At 45.1% G+C, this 15,231-nt stretch overlaps 1 protein-coding gene across 4 annotated transcripts in view; it reads right to left on the reverse strand.

The window, feature by feature from the left end:
- Positions 1–15,224, reverse strand: part of MED20 (mediator complex subunit 20) — an 85,521-nt gene extending 70,297 nt beyond the window's left edge. For 2 of the 4 annotated variants that reach the window (XR_001379215.3, XR_001379216.3), the window contains exons 1-4: positions 14,870–15,202; positions 12,560–12,714; positions 8,035–8,288; positions 6,140–6,412 (exon numbers count right to left, since the gene is read on the reverse strand). Coding sequence is in view for 2 of the 4 variants with exons in the window: in XM_014734411.3 (XP_014589897.1) it covers positions 6,197–6,412; positions 8,035–8,288; positions 12,560–12,714; positions 14,870–14,898 (654 nt within the window). In the remaining 2 variants the exon portion in view is untranslated. Of the gene's footprint in view, positions 1–520; positions 6,413–8,034; positions 8,289–12,559; positions 12,715–14,869 lie in introns of those variants that run through there. The other 2 variants (XM_014734412.3, XM_014734411.3) reach the window with 2 other exon arrangements.
- Positions 15,225–15,231: the final 7 nt, after the last annotated feature.

Here is a 15,231-nt window from a genome sequence, read left to right on the forward strand (position 1 = left end):
CAAAGAATATCCACAATTATCTGAAAAGATTATTAATATACTCCTCCTCTTTCCCAACTACACATCTGTGAGAGGTTGGATTTTCTTCATATTCTTCAACCAAAACAAACTGCAACAGATTTAACACAGAAGTAGATATGAGAATCCACTGTCTTCTATTACACCAGACATTTAAGAGCTTTGCAAAAATATAAAACAATACCACTCCTCTTGCTATATTTTTGTTTGAAAATAAGTTTTTTCATTAAAATATTTTATTTATATGTGATGAGTTTGTTACTTTTAAATGAGTTAATACTTTCATTTTTTCCATTATAAATTTTAATAAGATAAATATCAATAGATATAACCTACATAAACAGAAGCTCTTACTCAAAATTTCTTTGCAGTACTCAATAATTTTTCAGAGCATCAAGGAGTCCTGAGACTGAAAAGTTTGAGAATTGTGTATTAGATGGAAGCAGAAAGAATAAGAAGAAGGCTATTTTAGGTAATTCAGATATTAAAAGACTCTGCAGAATAGCTAACATATAAGGTTTTATTGTAGCCTCAGAGTTAAGGGCTTCAGTGGTTCATCAGTGAGGAATGGCAAATACAATCAGGGACACTGAACTTTCTTTAAGGACACAACTGGTATGGAGTGCAATCACAATATACATGGCATAAAAAAACACGGTTCAGAGACAGCTACAATTAAGGCTTGGGAGCTAAGGAGAAACAGAGATGGATGTGTTCTACAAAAAAGTTAAAGTCATTTCTACCCTACTTATTTTTTTTTTTAAAGCCCAGCCTTTCTTCCTTTAGGTTGCAGGAAAACAAGTAAAATCTCATCGCTGTAAGTACACGTTAAAAACATATTTCCATGTTCCAGAGATGGTCCATACAACTAGGCTTACTGATCTGATTAAAAAAATACACGAGTATGATGAATACTTTCTCTGAATCTTCTTTCCACACTGCTCATTCTCTAGCACAACTACATTCCTTGCATTGGGGAAAAATTTTAACCTGCCACCAAGCAGTAATGACCCCATAACTTCCCAGCTTAAACATCTTAACCAAACACCAATACCTTCAGCATCATTAAAAAAGACACAAGAGCAGAGACGGCATCTGCTTGCCGACAAAGCACTCCTCACATCTATTCTCCCCTGAGCCTCTCAACAAGGCTATAAGGCTATGAAATAGGGAAAGTAGGGATCACTATGCCCACTTTACAGATGAGACTCAGAAAGGCCAACTTGATTGAAGTTACCTGGCAAATTAGGGACAGTATTGTGGCTAGCACCTAGCCATCTTGTCTGCTAAAGCAGTGCTCTCTTCCCTTTAGTAGGCCGCCTCGGAACACCTGTCACCTCCACATTTCAAACCCTGCCTTTCCTACATGACAAAAGAGTCCCAATATTGAATTATGTGGTCCCTAAATTCTCTTTTTCAAAGCCTCCAAAGAAAATTCAGTAGAATTCATATCAACCTTAAAAACAGGTCAATGCCATCTGATGAGACAAAAATGTCTTGGGAAATAAAACAGAATGCAAGAGAATTAGGAATCTTTGCCCTAATACTTCCAAGAATTTTTTTTAATTTGCTAATTTCATCACAGAGGTGAGGAACTATTTCTCTGCCTCATCAATCACATCATTCTGAAAAATGAAAATATACTCATTATGCCAAATTCCATAACAACGGAAAACTTTTCAGATTCCATGGAGTATGTCACAATGGAAGAGTAACTCCTGGGGCCACAAAGGAAGCCATAAAGATTGCTTCATACATATTTACTCCTCCTTGTTTCTAATAGGTTGTGTGTATGTGTATGTAGACACGAGAAGGGGGAACCTGTAGGAAAACAGTCCAGCTTCCAGAAATTGAAAGCCCTAAAGGACACTAAAATGAAGGAGAATCCCCGGAGAGGACCTCAGATGAGGGGTCCAAAAGGCCTGGGACAGTCTTGCTCACAATAAGCCAGCTGGACATATCTCACACCTGCTTTCTCTTTATCTTCCTGCTGTTTCCCTTCAGGATCTGTTCTCCCTTTAGAGATTCTTTTTTGGATCGTGGATTTTTGAGACATTCTTACGACCTCTGTAAATCCTATTCCCAAAAAACTTCACATATACACAAAAGTGTGTCTGGTTTCAAAGCGTCTTAGGCCTCTTGAGGCTCCCCTCAGGAGTGGATAACCTGCAGTAACATTGGAACCCTTACTTCAGAGTCATAGTCCGCTCTTACTCCAGCACCAACTAATGATAAATTCTCTAAGCACAATACAGTCTCCATGACCTGGGAGGGAAAGGACAAGTATGTTTTGTTTTGTATTGATTTTTATCTCAAAGTTAATGAGAAAAAGAGATGAAATACACAAGGAAGAGATTTTCCTAGATAAGGCCAAGTCAAGGCTGCACAGCCTCTGGGTGGGATGGTGTCAAGACTTGAGGACTGAGTGATGGTCAAACTACGTGACCTAAAGAGTCCCTTCTAACCCAAGAGACTTGTTTTGGAATGCTCTACACAATGGCAGAAACTCACCTTGGGGGAGAGCCACCCCCAAGAAGTGACTGCACAAAGGCCAAAGAACCAACTCCCAAGAGAGGACCACACTTGCAATATAATTGGTTTCAGCCATTCCACATGCAATTGTGTTTGGGGCCTGCTGCCCAAGGCTCCCAGACAGCAGTAGCAGAGAGAGAGGCTGCGGTGAGGGAAAGGCAATATCGGGAGCTAGAGGTATGGACTTGAGACAGCAAGGCCACATATCAGTCCCACCTGGCACTGGATCTACTGTAAATGTCCTCAAAACGTTCAGTCTATTGTAGACCTTCCTATCTTGTATTTTGAGAGCTTCAACTGTTGACACCTGGAGGACATGCTTAGGTGGGAATTTCTAACCCCTCCCGTAACCCTCCAGGATGTGGAGAGAAAAATTTCACTAACTACCTCATCATGAAGCCTCAGGAATGAATACTAGACACACTGGGTTGGGGTAGACCTAGTGGTAGGGAGCAGTGGTCAGTCTCTAGGCAATTCCTTCAGTGAAGCAGTCACACCAATACATGGCGGGGGAAATGTGACTACTTGGTACTCAAGACCTGAAGCAAGCAAGCAGGAGGCAGCCTGAGAACCGGGGTACGGAGAATCAGAACAGCACTGGAGAGACAAGGGGAAAGCACAGTCAGAGCAGGAACCATCAATGGACACAGGAAATGGACTAGAAACATATCCCCAAATCCCAGCATCCGTCCTGCCTCCAAAAATTTTGCCATGTGCACGTATCACCTGTGCTATAACTTAACAGTTACCTTTAAATGGACTCTTTTTAAAAAAACTTACCTTCATCCTAAGGAATAAAGTGCTAGCTATACTTCTAACACACAGTGGAATCAAGTATAAGTACTGACATAAAATTGTCTTCTGCATTCCACCTAAAATCACCTGGCACCACACAGAGGTCCAGGTGTCACGCTCTGACACGCTGGTAGCTAGGAGGCCTGCACCTTGAGTTCGGTCCTGACCCCAGCCTCAGCTCCCCGCATGATCTCTCTGGGAGCCACAGTCTCCCCACCTTGTAGTGAAGGAGAACAAGATGAGCCCTAGAGCTGCCCCGCAGAGCTCTGACAGTCAAGGCTGGCCGATTTCTATGTGGTTCTGGGAAAGGTACCCACTGAAATACTGGTTTCCTAGTCTCTCTTCTTTTATGGGTAGCCACAGATGGGGAGGAGGGTAAAGCACCTGGAAGCAGAAGAAGGAGGGGCAGGAAGACAGTCTAGTGCAGAAGGAAGAATGTCAGATTTGAACCAAAAACATACCATTTCCATTTAGTTGCTGAGTTTAAGTTTTTTTCATTTATAAGCATAGCTATGCCTTTTTCCTTAAATTTATACAAATGCTCCTCAACTTTCATTCAACCCCAACTTTCAAAAATTATACACTGACAATCCTAAACTATTTGTGAAAGCCCCATTCAGACCTGCACACACAAGCTACATGACATCTGAGTCCTTCCTGCTAGTGAGCAGTTCAGTTTTGGCAACATTGCTACCCACCTTTTTTAGTGACAAACTTCCTTTAATTGACAAAAAGGACAAAGATGGACAAAGGTACCCAAAGTGGGTACTTAAAAGTTTGATCTGATGTTCACTGGACTGAATGCTGGCCAACTATGTGCTCAAAATACGAGAAAAGAACAAAAGTGAAGAACATTGGAAATGTGTGAGCCAAGCCTGTGTCTAAAAGGCAAAGTAGAGTTAGGGATCCTGTTTATACTATTTTTTTAGTTTTTAGGGAACAAAATCTCTCCTTACCATGTCTAGGTCTAGAGTCATATTTACCACACTCAATTTCTATATTTTCAGGAACATATTATGTTCAAAATCCTGCCTATATGCTGTCCTATTTCATAAAAGATTTGAGGGAGCCTACAGAAAAATACACAGATAAACCTGGACAAGAGCAAATATAAATCAGACGGCCAACAACATAAAACCTGTGCATTTTATTGTATGTAAATGAAATCTAAAACAGACCTCAATTTAAAAAAAGCAAAAACAAAACAAAGAAACAAACAAAAAAACCAATGCAGAGGACAGGTCCTGCAGTTATAAAGCTGAACTGAGTTTCCTGCCAGCCAAAGATAGAATGGAAACAAGACCACTACCTGATTCTTGCAGAGGCTTTAGATCTGAAAACAATTTCTCTCTAGATGGCTTCGATGAGTGACATTATCCTAATGTACGTAATGTAATACGTACATTAACACGTTTCCTAAGACCATCTCTGCCTGAATATCTCAATGTTAGCCTGACTGGACATTTCCACAGCAGGAGTGGGGTAGGCAGGCAATGCAGGTCAAATGAGCACTTGGAGGCTCAAATGAGACGAGGAGCAAGAGCTCAGGAAACCATGAAGCACAGTATAAGTATCAGGTCAACTGCTCTAACCCTAAGCTCTGGGTGCATGAGAACTGGAGGGGCCTTGATGCTGTGACTCAGGCAAGGGGTGCAGAGCTGACTTCCTAGTGTGACTAATCCAACGAAACTGAAAGTGGCTCTGGCATCAGCCCCATCTCAATCCAATTCATAAACAAATGGCTTAGGTAGAGGGGGTACTCTGGGCAAAACCACAGCCAAGGGCATTTCTGGGCATGTCCACTGACCTCCACGTAGGAGCGGCCACTAACTTGGCCCCCATATCCATTTTCTCCTTCATCTTTTAGTCACAGAACCCCGAGTTTTAACTTGGAACATGACCACCCAAATAAAAGGCTCTATGTCCCAGCGTCCCTTTCGGCAAAGCATGGCCACAGCGATTTGAGCAACTCCACATCATATTCTTTAAAAAAGAAACTGCTTTTTCTCTCTCTCTTGCCCCAGTGGAATGTGGACATGGAACTGATGAGTCTGCTTTGACCTTGCGGGCGAGGACAACACCCTAGGGATGGCTGAACAACAAGACAGCCCGAGTTCCTGATGACCTTGTAGACTGAAGGCTGTCCTGGACCATCTGTACTTACTACAAACGATACAGATTACCTCTGTACTATTAGGAGACAGAAGGATAAACTTCTACTAAGAGCCACTGTACTTTAGATTCTCTTTGTTATAGCAGCTTAGCCTATGGTCTAATATAATTCACAACAAAATGGAAAGATGTCAAGGGAGACTTCAAAGGACTCGGGCAACACCCTAGAAAAGTCAATTCACAACCCACTGCAGCAAACAGGTCAAAAAAATGGCAACCATCAAAGAAGCTGTGCCTCCTACTCCTTCCTAGGAGAGGCCAGCCTATATTACAGCACAGGCAGACACAAAACGCAGCCTTTCTGTGGTAGGCCTAGCCAATCCTCCACAGTTGGAAGTACAGACTGCCTTCCCCAGTGACACTAGGCAGAGACACCCCTGTCCTACCTTTTCCCCTAAAGCAGGAAAGCTCCAATCTTCCGCACTCGTCATAATTACCATTCTTGAGGACAGGCCACCTTCAATAAGGCATGGGGTAAAACAGCTGTTGGAGGACTGTGTGAGGGTCAGGGAAGGGGAGTCCAGAGCCCCAGAGCAAAAGCCACAGCCGGGAACCGGAGAGTGAGAGAAGCCTCCTTGTCTGCCCTGGGTTTCTGGGGTCCAGGGGCCTGAGGGTGCAGCACCTGCTCCTCCTGTGGAGTCCCCCTGGTGACAGAACACAGCCAGACAGAGGCCAGTCACTAACGAATCCCAGCCACCGGCACCTGCTGCTGCTTGCGGATCTTGTTGAAGAGTTCCATGTACTGGACCACGGTATCTGCTGGGCCGTAGACCGCATCGTGTCTGTTCCCAAATACTGCGGGAGCCCCTGGTGTGTGGCTGCCTAGAAAACTCTGTAGGAACTCAAGCAACAGGCTCCAGCAGTCGCTAGGTACCACACAGGGGCCATATTCCACCTGGGGACCAAAAGAAGAGAGAATGAGGGTGAGTGAGGGCAAGGATGAGGTCTTCTGCTTCAAGTGCGCCTCTTGCCCCCTGGTCCCATCTTCCCCAACCCTGAGCCAAAGACACACACCTTCTAGCACAGTATTTCCACAGGAAATACTCAACCAAACACCAAGGATCAGACACATTCAGCATCATTCCCTTTCGGCATCTCTGACGTGCTCATCTTGGAGTTTCAACCCACAGCCCTGCCCACAAGACCCAGAGGCAGATCCAGGCCCCTTCTGATTATCTCAGAACTGTATGGTCTCTACCATGCTGGGTGAAGATTGAAGGAGAGCTCAGGAAAATTCTGAGAAAGAAAATGAAGAGTAAAAGAAATTAGGTGCGTGTGTGTGTGTTGGGGGATCAGTAGAGGGCAGTCTAGACACACATGCTGCTAAATCTCTTCAAGATCAAAGATTACTCCCAAGGTAAACCCAGCCTGAGCTCTGACCCTAAGAAATAATTTCCCAACCAATGCGGCATGGGCCAAAAGGTAGACATCTTAGGTTTTTTCATTCCTCTCTCCTAATTTTTCACTGGAGAGATGGCAGGGGGAAATTGTTGGTAACCATACGGAGAAAGAAGTAAAGAAACAGCCGGGGCGTGTCTGTACTGCAGAGTTAGATATGTGAAAGGGTCAGGACACCTTGGCCCCAGGGGCCCCTGGAGTTTCAGAGCAGTAACTACCACTAATGCCCTTTTCTCTGCCTGGGATGCTTCTTACAACTCACCGATCTCCAGGTCTTGTGCTAAGTCTCCCCTTAGATGCTACTCATGCAGGAGCCTCACAGTCCCCAAAGTCAGCAGGGCTTTCACTGGCCTGAATTCCCAGAGCAATCTCTACCTCTTTCATGGCATTTCTCACAGACTAACTTCAAAAACAGTTTGTGTGTTTCAGCCTTGCTCTCTTACTAAATCATAAATTTTCAAAAGGCGGGTAGCTACAGGTAGCTTAGTTAGTTTTTTATCTCACAGTGCTGGGCACATGGTAGACTGCGGACTGGACCCAAAGCCAGCTACTGCCACATTCTTTCTTTGCCATTTTCAATATATACATCTAGCCTCAAAGATGAAGCCATCACACACCCCTTTCCACCATGAAAGAAAGGAGACAGCGTATCAAAAGGAAAGGCACATCTTTGCTACACAACTTTTGAGACCTATCTTGAAGTGTACTAAGGAGAGGTGTGTGGACATGTGATTTAGGGCCCACCTCCCAATGTTCACTGCACTGAAAGTTGCCCTGTTCTGCTCTAGGACTTCTTGTGATGGGCAAGTGGTCCCTCCACATCATAATTCACCTGCCTCCCTTGACTATCCATTCCCTTCTCCAGCGAGCCAGCCTTCCTAAGCTTGCTTTCTGCTTTCTGCTGTGAACCCAGCTTCCCATTCCCATCCTAGGCTACAGGGTCCCTGGATGACTATGGAAAGGGTAAAAGATGCACAGAGAGGGAACACAGATGCTCTGGAGACAGGGATTGGGGAGGCAAGAACATCAGCTTGCATTCAGAGGCATGTGGAAATCGGCAGAGCCCTTGCCTGAGAATGCCCTTCAGCACATCCCGCTCCAATGTCACCAAGGTCTTACCTCCACAGAGATGCCTCGGGCACTGGGTCCCATTGTGACCGTGCCCACCTTCACTAGGAAGTCACAGTACTGGTAACGGGTGCCCCGGGTCTCAATCTTGCTGGCCTTGGCACTCTGGAAAAAGCCCTTGAGCTTCACCATGAGCACATCAAAGTTGGTGTCGGCAATAAGGCATGGGCCATTCTCAAAGAGGGCGAAGCAGCTCAAAGGATACTCTGAGTTGTGCATCACATACATCAGCTTCCCGGCCTGACCTGCAGGGATGGAGAGCCTACTCAGCATGAAGACCTTCGTCGGCAAACCCCAGAATAGAGTCAAATGCACACGAGGCCAGATGGCAATCTGGCATTAACTGGGCAGTCTTGGAGGGGGGTAGGGGGAATCCCCTCACTGACAGCCTTTTCCAGAGATGAAGGGAGAGGAACAGCAGGCAGGACAGCAGATGGCAAAACCCACCCGCTCCACAGAAAAGGGTGAGAGGCCCACAGGGAACCTCGATGAGACTAATAATGGTTTAATTCTTAAGTTGAGCGACAGGCTCACAGATGGATGCTTAATGATGATGATCAATAACTCACAGAGACTTTATATACAGTCTTTTGTATAATCATGTATTACATAACAAGGAAAATAAAATAAAAGTACCAGTATTTGAGTATGACAAATGAAGCAGATGCTCTGTTCTTCTGTCCATCCCTACCTTCCCTGGCGTCCCCACTCTGTGATACAGGAAGTGGCCCCAGAGAAGCAGCAAAGGGGAGTATCTGGCATAAGGCTGGAAGGGTAGGCCAGAACCAGGCTGGGAGAAGTCTTGCCTTCCAGGCCTCAAGAAGTTTGGACTTCTTCCTGAAGGCAACAGTGAGCCCTTGGAGAGTTTTAAGATGCCAGCCAACTTAGGAAGCAAGCAGCACAACTTTGGCAGAAAGAACTCAGGATCTGGAATCAGAAGATCCAGTCTGAAGCCCCAGCTCACCCCTTCCACTCTCTGAGAAATGAGTTTTCTCATTAATTACCACAGGTTTTCTGTAAGAGGGAAGGAAAGCTACATATATTTGGTTAAGTGGGAAATGGAAGAAGGCAAAAAATGGAAAGCAAGATTCTTCTCTCAAACATTACAAGAGTTAATGGATAGACTGCCATAATCGCAAACATTTATTAACTACTTAAACTCTTTCTAGCTCTGTGCTAGGGTTCAAGGGGCATACAAGTAGAGGATTTAGCCCCTGGCCTCAAAAAGCTGACACTCAACAGAGAAAGAGGCAAAAAACTTTTAAAAAGACAAAATAAGGGGCCAGCCTGGTGGCACAGTGGTTAAGTTAGCACCCTCTACTTTGGCAGCCCGGGGTTCATGGGTTTGGATCCCGGGTGTGAACCTACACACTGCTCATCAAGCCATGTTATGGTGGTGTCCCACATACAAAATATAGGAAGACTGCACAGATGTTAGCTCAGGGACAATCTTCCTCAAGCAAAAAGAGAGGATTGGTTGGGGCCAGTCCCATGGCCAAGTGGTTAAAGTTCTGCATCTTTTGCTTTGGTGGCGTGGATTTGTGGGTTCACATTCCCGCGCGGACCTACTCCACTCATCAGCCATGCTGTGGAGGCATCCCACATACAAAATGGAGGAAGACTGGCACAGATGTTAGCTCAGGGATAATCTTCCTCAAGTCAAAAAAAAAAAAAAAAAAGAGGAAGACTGGCAACAGATGTTAGCTCAAGGTCAATCTTCCTCACCAAAAAAAGAAAAAGGAAGAAATAAATAAAAGACAAAATAAAACAAAAGTGATTATGTGGGATAGACCAGAAGTCTTTCGGAAGGAAGGAAGACTTCATGTTAGGAAGAGATCAAAGTGGACAAGAGTCAGCAGAAAACACTTTCATGGAAAAAATAGGACCTAAACTAGGATAATGAAGGATTCAGCCACACAGAGAAGGAAAGAAGACAGTCTAGGCAGGAATAAGAAGGTAGCAATGCAGAGTGAGGAGACAGGTGGGGCTGGGCAGGGGGCACTGTGACTCCTCTATACATACCTCTGCTCTGCACCACTTCCTGATCACAACAGGCTCCGCACAAACCTCCCCCCATCCTGCCCGACTGCTTGCTGCCAAGTCACAACTTTTACCTCTTTCTAAATCTAGTTCAAAACATTTCAACCCTCAAAAAGAAAAAGGACATCAAAGCTGATCTGCCATTCTGTTCCTGTGCAAATTTGCTGTAGTTACATATTTAATCCATACTATGAGTCTGCAGGTGTTGTTATTATCTTGAAAATATTTTGAAAGTCACCTAAGGTTTTGGGTTTGTTTATTTCTTTATTTATGTTTTGAGGAAGATTAGCCCTGAGCTAACATCTGCTGCCAATCTTCCTCTTTTTGCTGAGGAAGACAGGCCGTGAGCTAACATCTGTGCTCATCTTCCTCTACTTTATATGTATGCTTGGCTTGCCAAGTGTTGCCATGTCCGCACCCGGGATCCAAACCAGCAAACCCTGGGCCACAGAAGCAGAACATGCTAACTTGACCACTGTGCCATCGGCCCGGCTCCGTAAGCTTTTGTTTTTAATGAAGATGGCACTTCCAGTTGTTTGTAAACAATACTATTTTTTTAATCATAACAAAGTACTTTCACATCTGCCCCAATCTGTGAAGGAAGCAGAACTAGTGTTACTGTTCCCCTTTTACAGATGAGGAAAATGAAGCTGGCGGGTCCAGGCCAGCAGCAGCAGCAGCAGCAGCACCTGTAAACTTGTCAGAAACGCAAATTCCCCGCCTCAGCCCCAACCTTGTGAATCAGAAACTCCTAGCATGGGGCCCAGCAACCTGTGTGTTAACAAGCCCTCCTGTGATGCTCATGCTAGTCAACTGTGAGAACTTCTGATCTAAAGGCACAGAGGCAGTAAACACACAGAACTGGAACTCCAAGCCAAGCCTCTGACCTTAAGCTCATCACTCTTTCCGTTGGCTGCCACTGATGTGGTGTCTCCCCAGCTAAACGATAGCTCCTTGAAAGTAAAGGTCTGATCAGGAAAACAGCTCACACAGGTAGTTTCACAGAAGTAGTATGCCATCTTATATCTACATACAAACGTCTTGTTTTCCAAATGCTTTCACAACTTACCTCTTGTGTTTCTTCCTTCCTTCTTATGGAAGGCAAAATAAATGGTAACACTGCAATTTTATCAATGATGAAACTCAGTACAGCTCCGACCTACCATTTATTAAATACTTATTACATGACAATCTCAGCTCTAAGTGCTCTGCATGTATTAACTTACTTAATTAGCACAAAAACACTAGGAAGTAAGTACTATAACTATCTTCACTTTACAGATGAGCGAACTGTATTAAGGAAGGGTACAAAAACAGAGTCCACACCAGATAGCTTCGTTAGAGGGGATTTAATACAGGGAGCAAAACACAGGGGTTGGAAGAACTGAAAAACAAACAGAATAGTGAGGCCACCCAAAGATTAGCAACACAGGGAGCCACTACCATCGCTAAGGCTGAAAGGAAAAGGAGAAGATGTGATGTTACAAGACCCAGGAACAAAGGCTGCCTAGCAGGAGCTGGAGGCAAGGAGCCAAGCCACTGCCCAAAGCAGAGGGAGAGGGAGAGACATACTGTGGCCTCCCTTTCTCCCGTCTTCTAATCTTCCCCAGTGCCTCCCACTGACCAAAGGTAACTGAAAGGGGGCCTGGCAGATATAGTGTGCAGGCCAAGTGCAGGGAACAGATCTATGGGAAAATAGGCAAATGACTGACACAGCAACAGTCACAGGCTGTGGGACTTACCTAAAGTTGCAGTTAGCACGCGGTAGAGCCAGTACTTAGTTACCTGGTTCCGTGACCTAGGCTCTTAATCACTGTGGTATAGAACCATCTAAAGTCAAGTTACTGCAGAGCCAAGACTAAGAGAACTCAGGTTCCTTAAGTCATATTCAAAGATCCTCTTTGCCTCCCTACCACCACCACCATCCACAGCCCATCTCACATCTCAATACATTTAAAACAAACGTGGATTCAGTGGTCAATGTTATGGTAATAAGCTGGCCAAGGGCACTGGCTAGGTGTGGGCAACAGGAAGGCTTTCTGCAGGAAGTTCCAAAAACTCTAAAGCTCTAAAAGAATCATATACAGAGACTTCTGAGACTAAAAGGAGTCTTTCTCAAACTTTAGAGTGTATAAAGATCATCTGGGGAACTTGTTCAAATGTAGATTATGAGGCCTGCAGTACCAGTTGGTAAGCAGAGCCAGGAATCTGCACCTTTAACAAGTAACGCAAATGATTTAGTCAGTCAGTGACCAACCCTCCAAGAAACACTGCTCTAAGAATGTAAAGTGTAAAAAGACTAAAACCTAGGCCCAGTCTAAAAGATGAAGGACCAAGAATTAATGAATTCAGAAACACATGTGCCACATGTTCAAGAATACCACTCTTAGCAGAAGAACAGAAAGATTTCAATGAACATGAACGTCGATCAATTCCAAGCCAGGTTCCACCCATCCCGCAGATCCCGCACACTGACCTTGACTGCCAAGGGTAGAGGAAGCTGTGTGGTAGGTCTCACAGTCTACACAAAACGTTCCTTGCTTCTCTGCCCCAAGCATCTCCAATTTCCGGGTGAGGAGCTCCACGGTCTGCTGGACACTCTTGCCCTCAGCCACAGGCATCTGGGACACACTGGAAGGGAGAGGACCAAATATCAGTATGCAGAGACACACGTGCACTTGCTGAGCCACTCACCCACAGAATCACAGCTCATCAGGGCCAGGAGTTACCTTCCAGACCACTGACCCTGACCCCTTCATTTTAAAGGGGAGGAAATACCACCATCCCTGAGAACACCATTAAGAACTAGAGCACACGTGTCACGACTCTCAGAGCCGTGCAGTGAACTTCCTATCTGTCATACCAGCACTTCCTGAGTGTGAGAAGATTTTAGGTGGCACACGGACCAAGCATTTGATAACACCACGTTGTATAATAAGCTTTGCGGTTCTTTCAGTTCTGACTATATCAAGGAAAAAGCCTCAATTTGGGATTAGTATACTTTTACCAACTCTCTAACACTTTGAATGTATGCTGTCCAGTACAGTAGCCACAAGCCACATGTGGCTATTTACACTTAAACTACTACAACAAATTAAGTTAAAATTTCAACTCCTCAGGTGCACCCACATTTCAAGGGCTCAAGAGCTCAACAGTGGCTGGGGGCTAGGGTACTGGACACTGCTAATATAGAACACTTCCATCAATGCAGAAAGTTCTATTCCATAGCTCTAGGATCAAAGAGAAAGCAAGCCTCAAGTTTATAATCTTTGGGGATGAGAGGCAATAGTATGTACAAGAATTTAATGAAAACAATGAAACAAAAAATGTTATTTCCAAGATTTCCTTCTATGGTGACTAAAACTGGCTTCCCCTTTAGAGGGGTACGTAACAATCACCAAGCGCCAACTACGCGCCAGGCAGTGTCCAAAGGCCTTCAGATGAATTAACTCTTCAAATCCTCACAACAGCCCTATAAGATGTGCTGTTATTTATCTCCTTGTTACCAATGAGGAAACTGAATAACTTGCATAAGGTCACTCAGCTTGGTGTGGTGTAGCCAAGATTCAAAGCCAGGCAAGCTGGCTCCATGTCTATGCTCTTAACCACTATACAAGACTGCCTCCCAAGGGATATAGTTGCCTGTTAAATACTTTAAAGGAAAATAAATAGATTTAAAAGAAAACATTAACAAATAATAGTACAGGTGGTACCTGGCTATGCAAAAATCATAAAGACGGTCACATGTGACAAAGTTGGGGGACACTTCATTACTTTAGGATCAGTCAACTAAACAAAGCTATAAAAGTGGAGTCCTGATGTTGCTAATGATTGTCACTACTCTCCATCAGGAAAAGCACTGATAAGCAATGATGATGATGTGCCTTATTTTGAAATATCAGAATCCCTAAACTGATGCTACTGGGGTCAGAAATCCTAGGAGTCTGAAAAAGTTGATAAAGGTCCCAAGAGACAGAGTCTTTCCCTCTGTCTGTCTTCTCTATTGCAAGAGCAGGGGCCTCCAGGGTTCCATGACTCTTGCTGCAAACTTTGCATTCCCATCCCTCATACATGCCCTTATACAAGAGGACTCAGAGGAGGCTCATTATGTCAACTGTAGGAATCAAAGGTGCAATCACTGACAAACCTCATGAACCTGGGCCACCAGGAGTAGTAGTGCCCACAGGTTCTTATAGACAAGCCTATGGCCACTGCCTTCAGATATCCTGGCCTCCAGCCCTCTCTGGCTGGAAAGACAATCACACTTCACGATAAAAAAAAAAAAAAAAGCCCTGAAATCTAGCATTTTGGAACTAATGATTCCAAGAGCATCAGGCCCATACCTCTCCCCTGTCACCCAGACTTAAAACATGTCAGCGATAAGTCCATAGAAACTAGACCAACCATGTAATTAAACATAGTAGGAAACGGTCCCGAAGAGATGAGGCGCCTGGAACCTCAGTCTCCTAATTCCCAATAGTTTATTTTTTTCTCCACGCCGAGGATCTTAAAATGGCCAATCCAGAACTAGCCACAGGCTGGTCTAACTGCATTTAGTGGCTTTAGGTAGGGGCAGGCGAAAATCTAAAAAAGATACTGCCTCCTCCTTGCCTATCCCCCAACTCCTCCAGCCCTGCCTGCAGATGGGTCCGAATTCAGACATCCTATTTCCGACCCTAAAGTTCCACCCTGGGCAGTACTATGGCCTCACGGGAAGGAAGATGGAGCAAGAAAAAGGGAAGGAGGTACACAACCATTGACGGGTTCCTGGGATAAAACCTTTTACCTGCCGCCTTCCAGGAGGAAGGGGCGCATCTCCGAGGAAACAGGCCTCAAGAATCCGTAGCCCTCACGGTGCGCCCCTCACCCACAAAATCCGAGGACATCTTGCTCAGCTCCTGGGGGACGGCGGACCCAGGTCTCGATCCTCCTCCGGGGTACACTCTAGGCTCCGAGGGCCCTTCACGACCCCAAACCCCGCCCCACACAATCCCCAGCAGTCCTACCAAGTCACTCCCATGGCGTCGGGCCGGGACGCGGGCAGGATTACACAGCCGAAACGCAGCGCTCCTTGGCGGCCCACGCTAACCGAAGCCCCCTAACGCGAGCTCCGGCGGAGGGAGGTGCTCCGGAAATGACGCAAAGACA

This window comes from Equus caballus, chromosome 20 (assembly GCF_041296265.1).
Source record: "Equus caballus isolate H_3958 breed thoroughbred chromosome 20, TB-T2T, whole genome shotgun sequence".
NCBI lineage: Eukaryota > Metazoa > Chordata > Mammalia > Perissodactyla > Equidae > Equus > Equus caballus.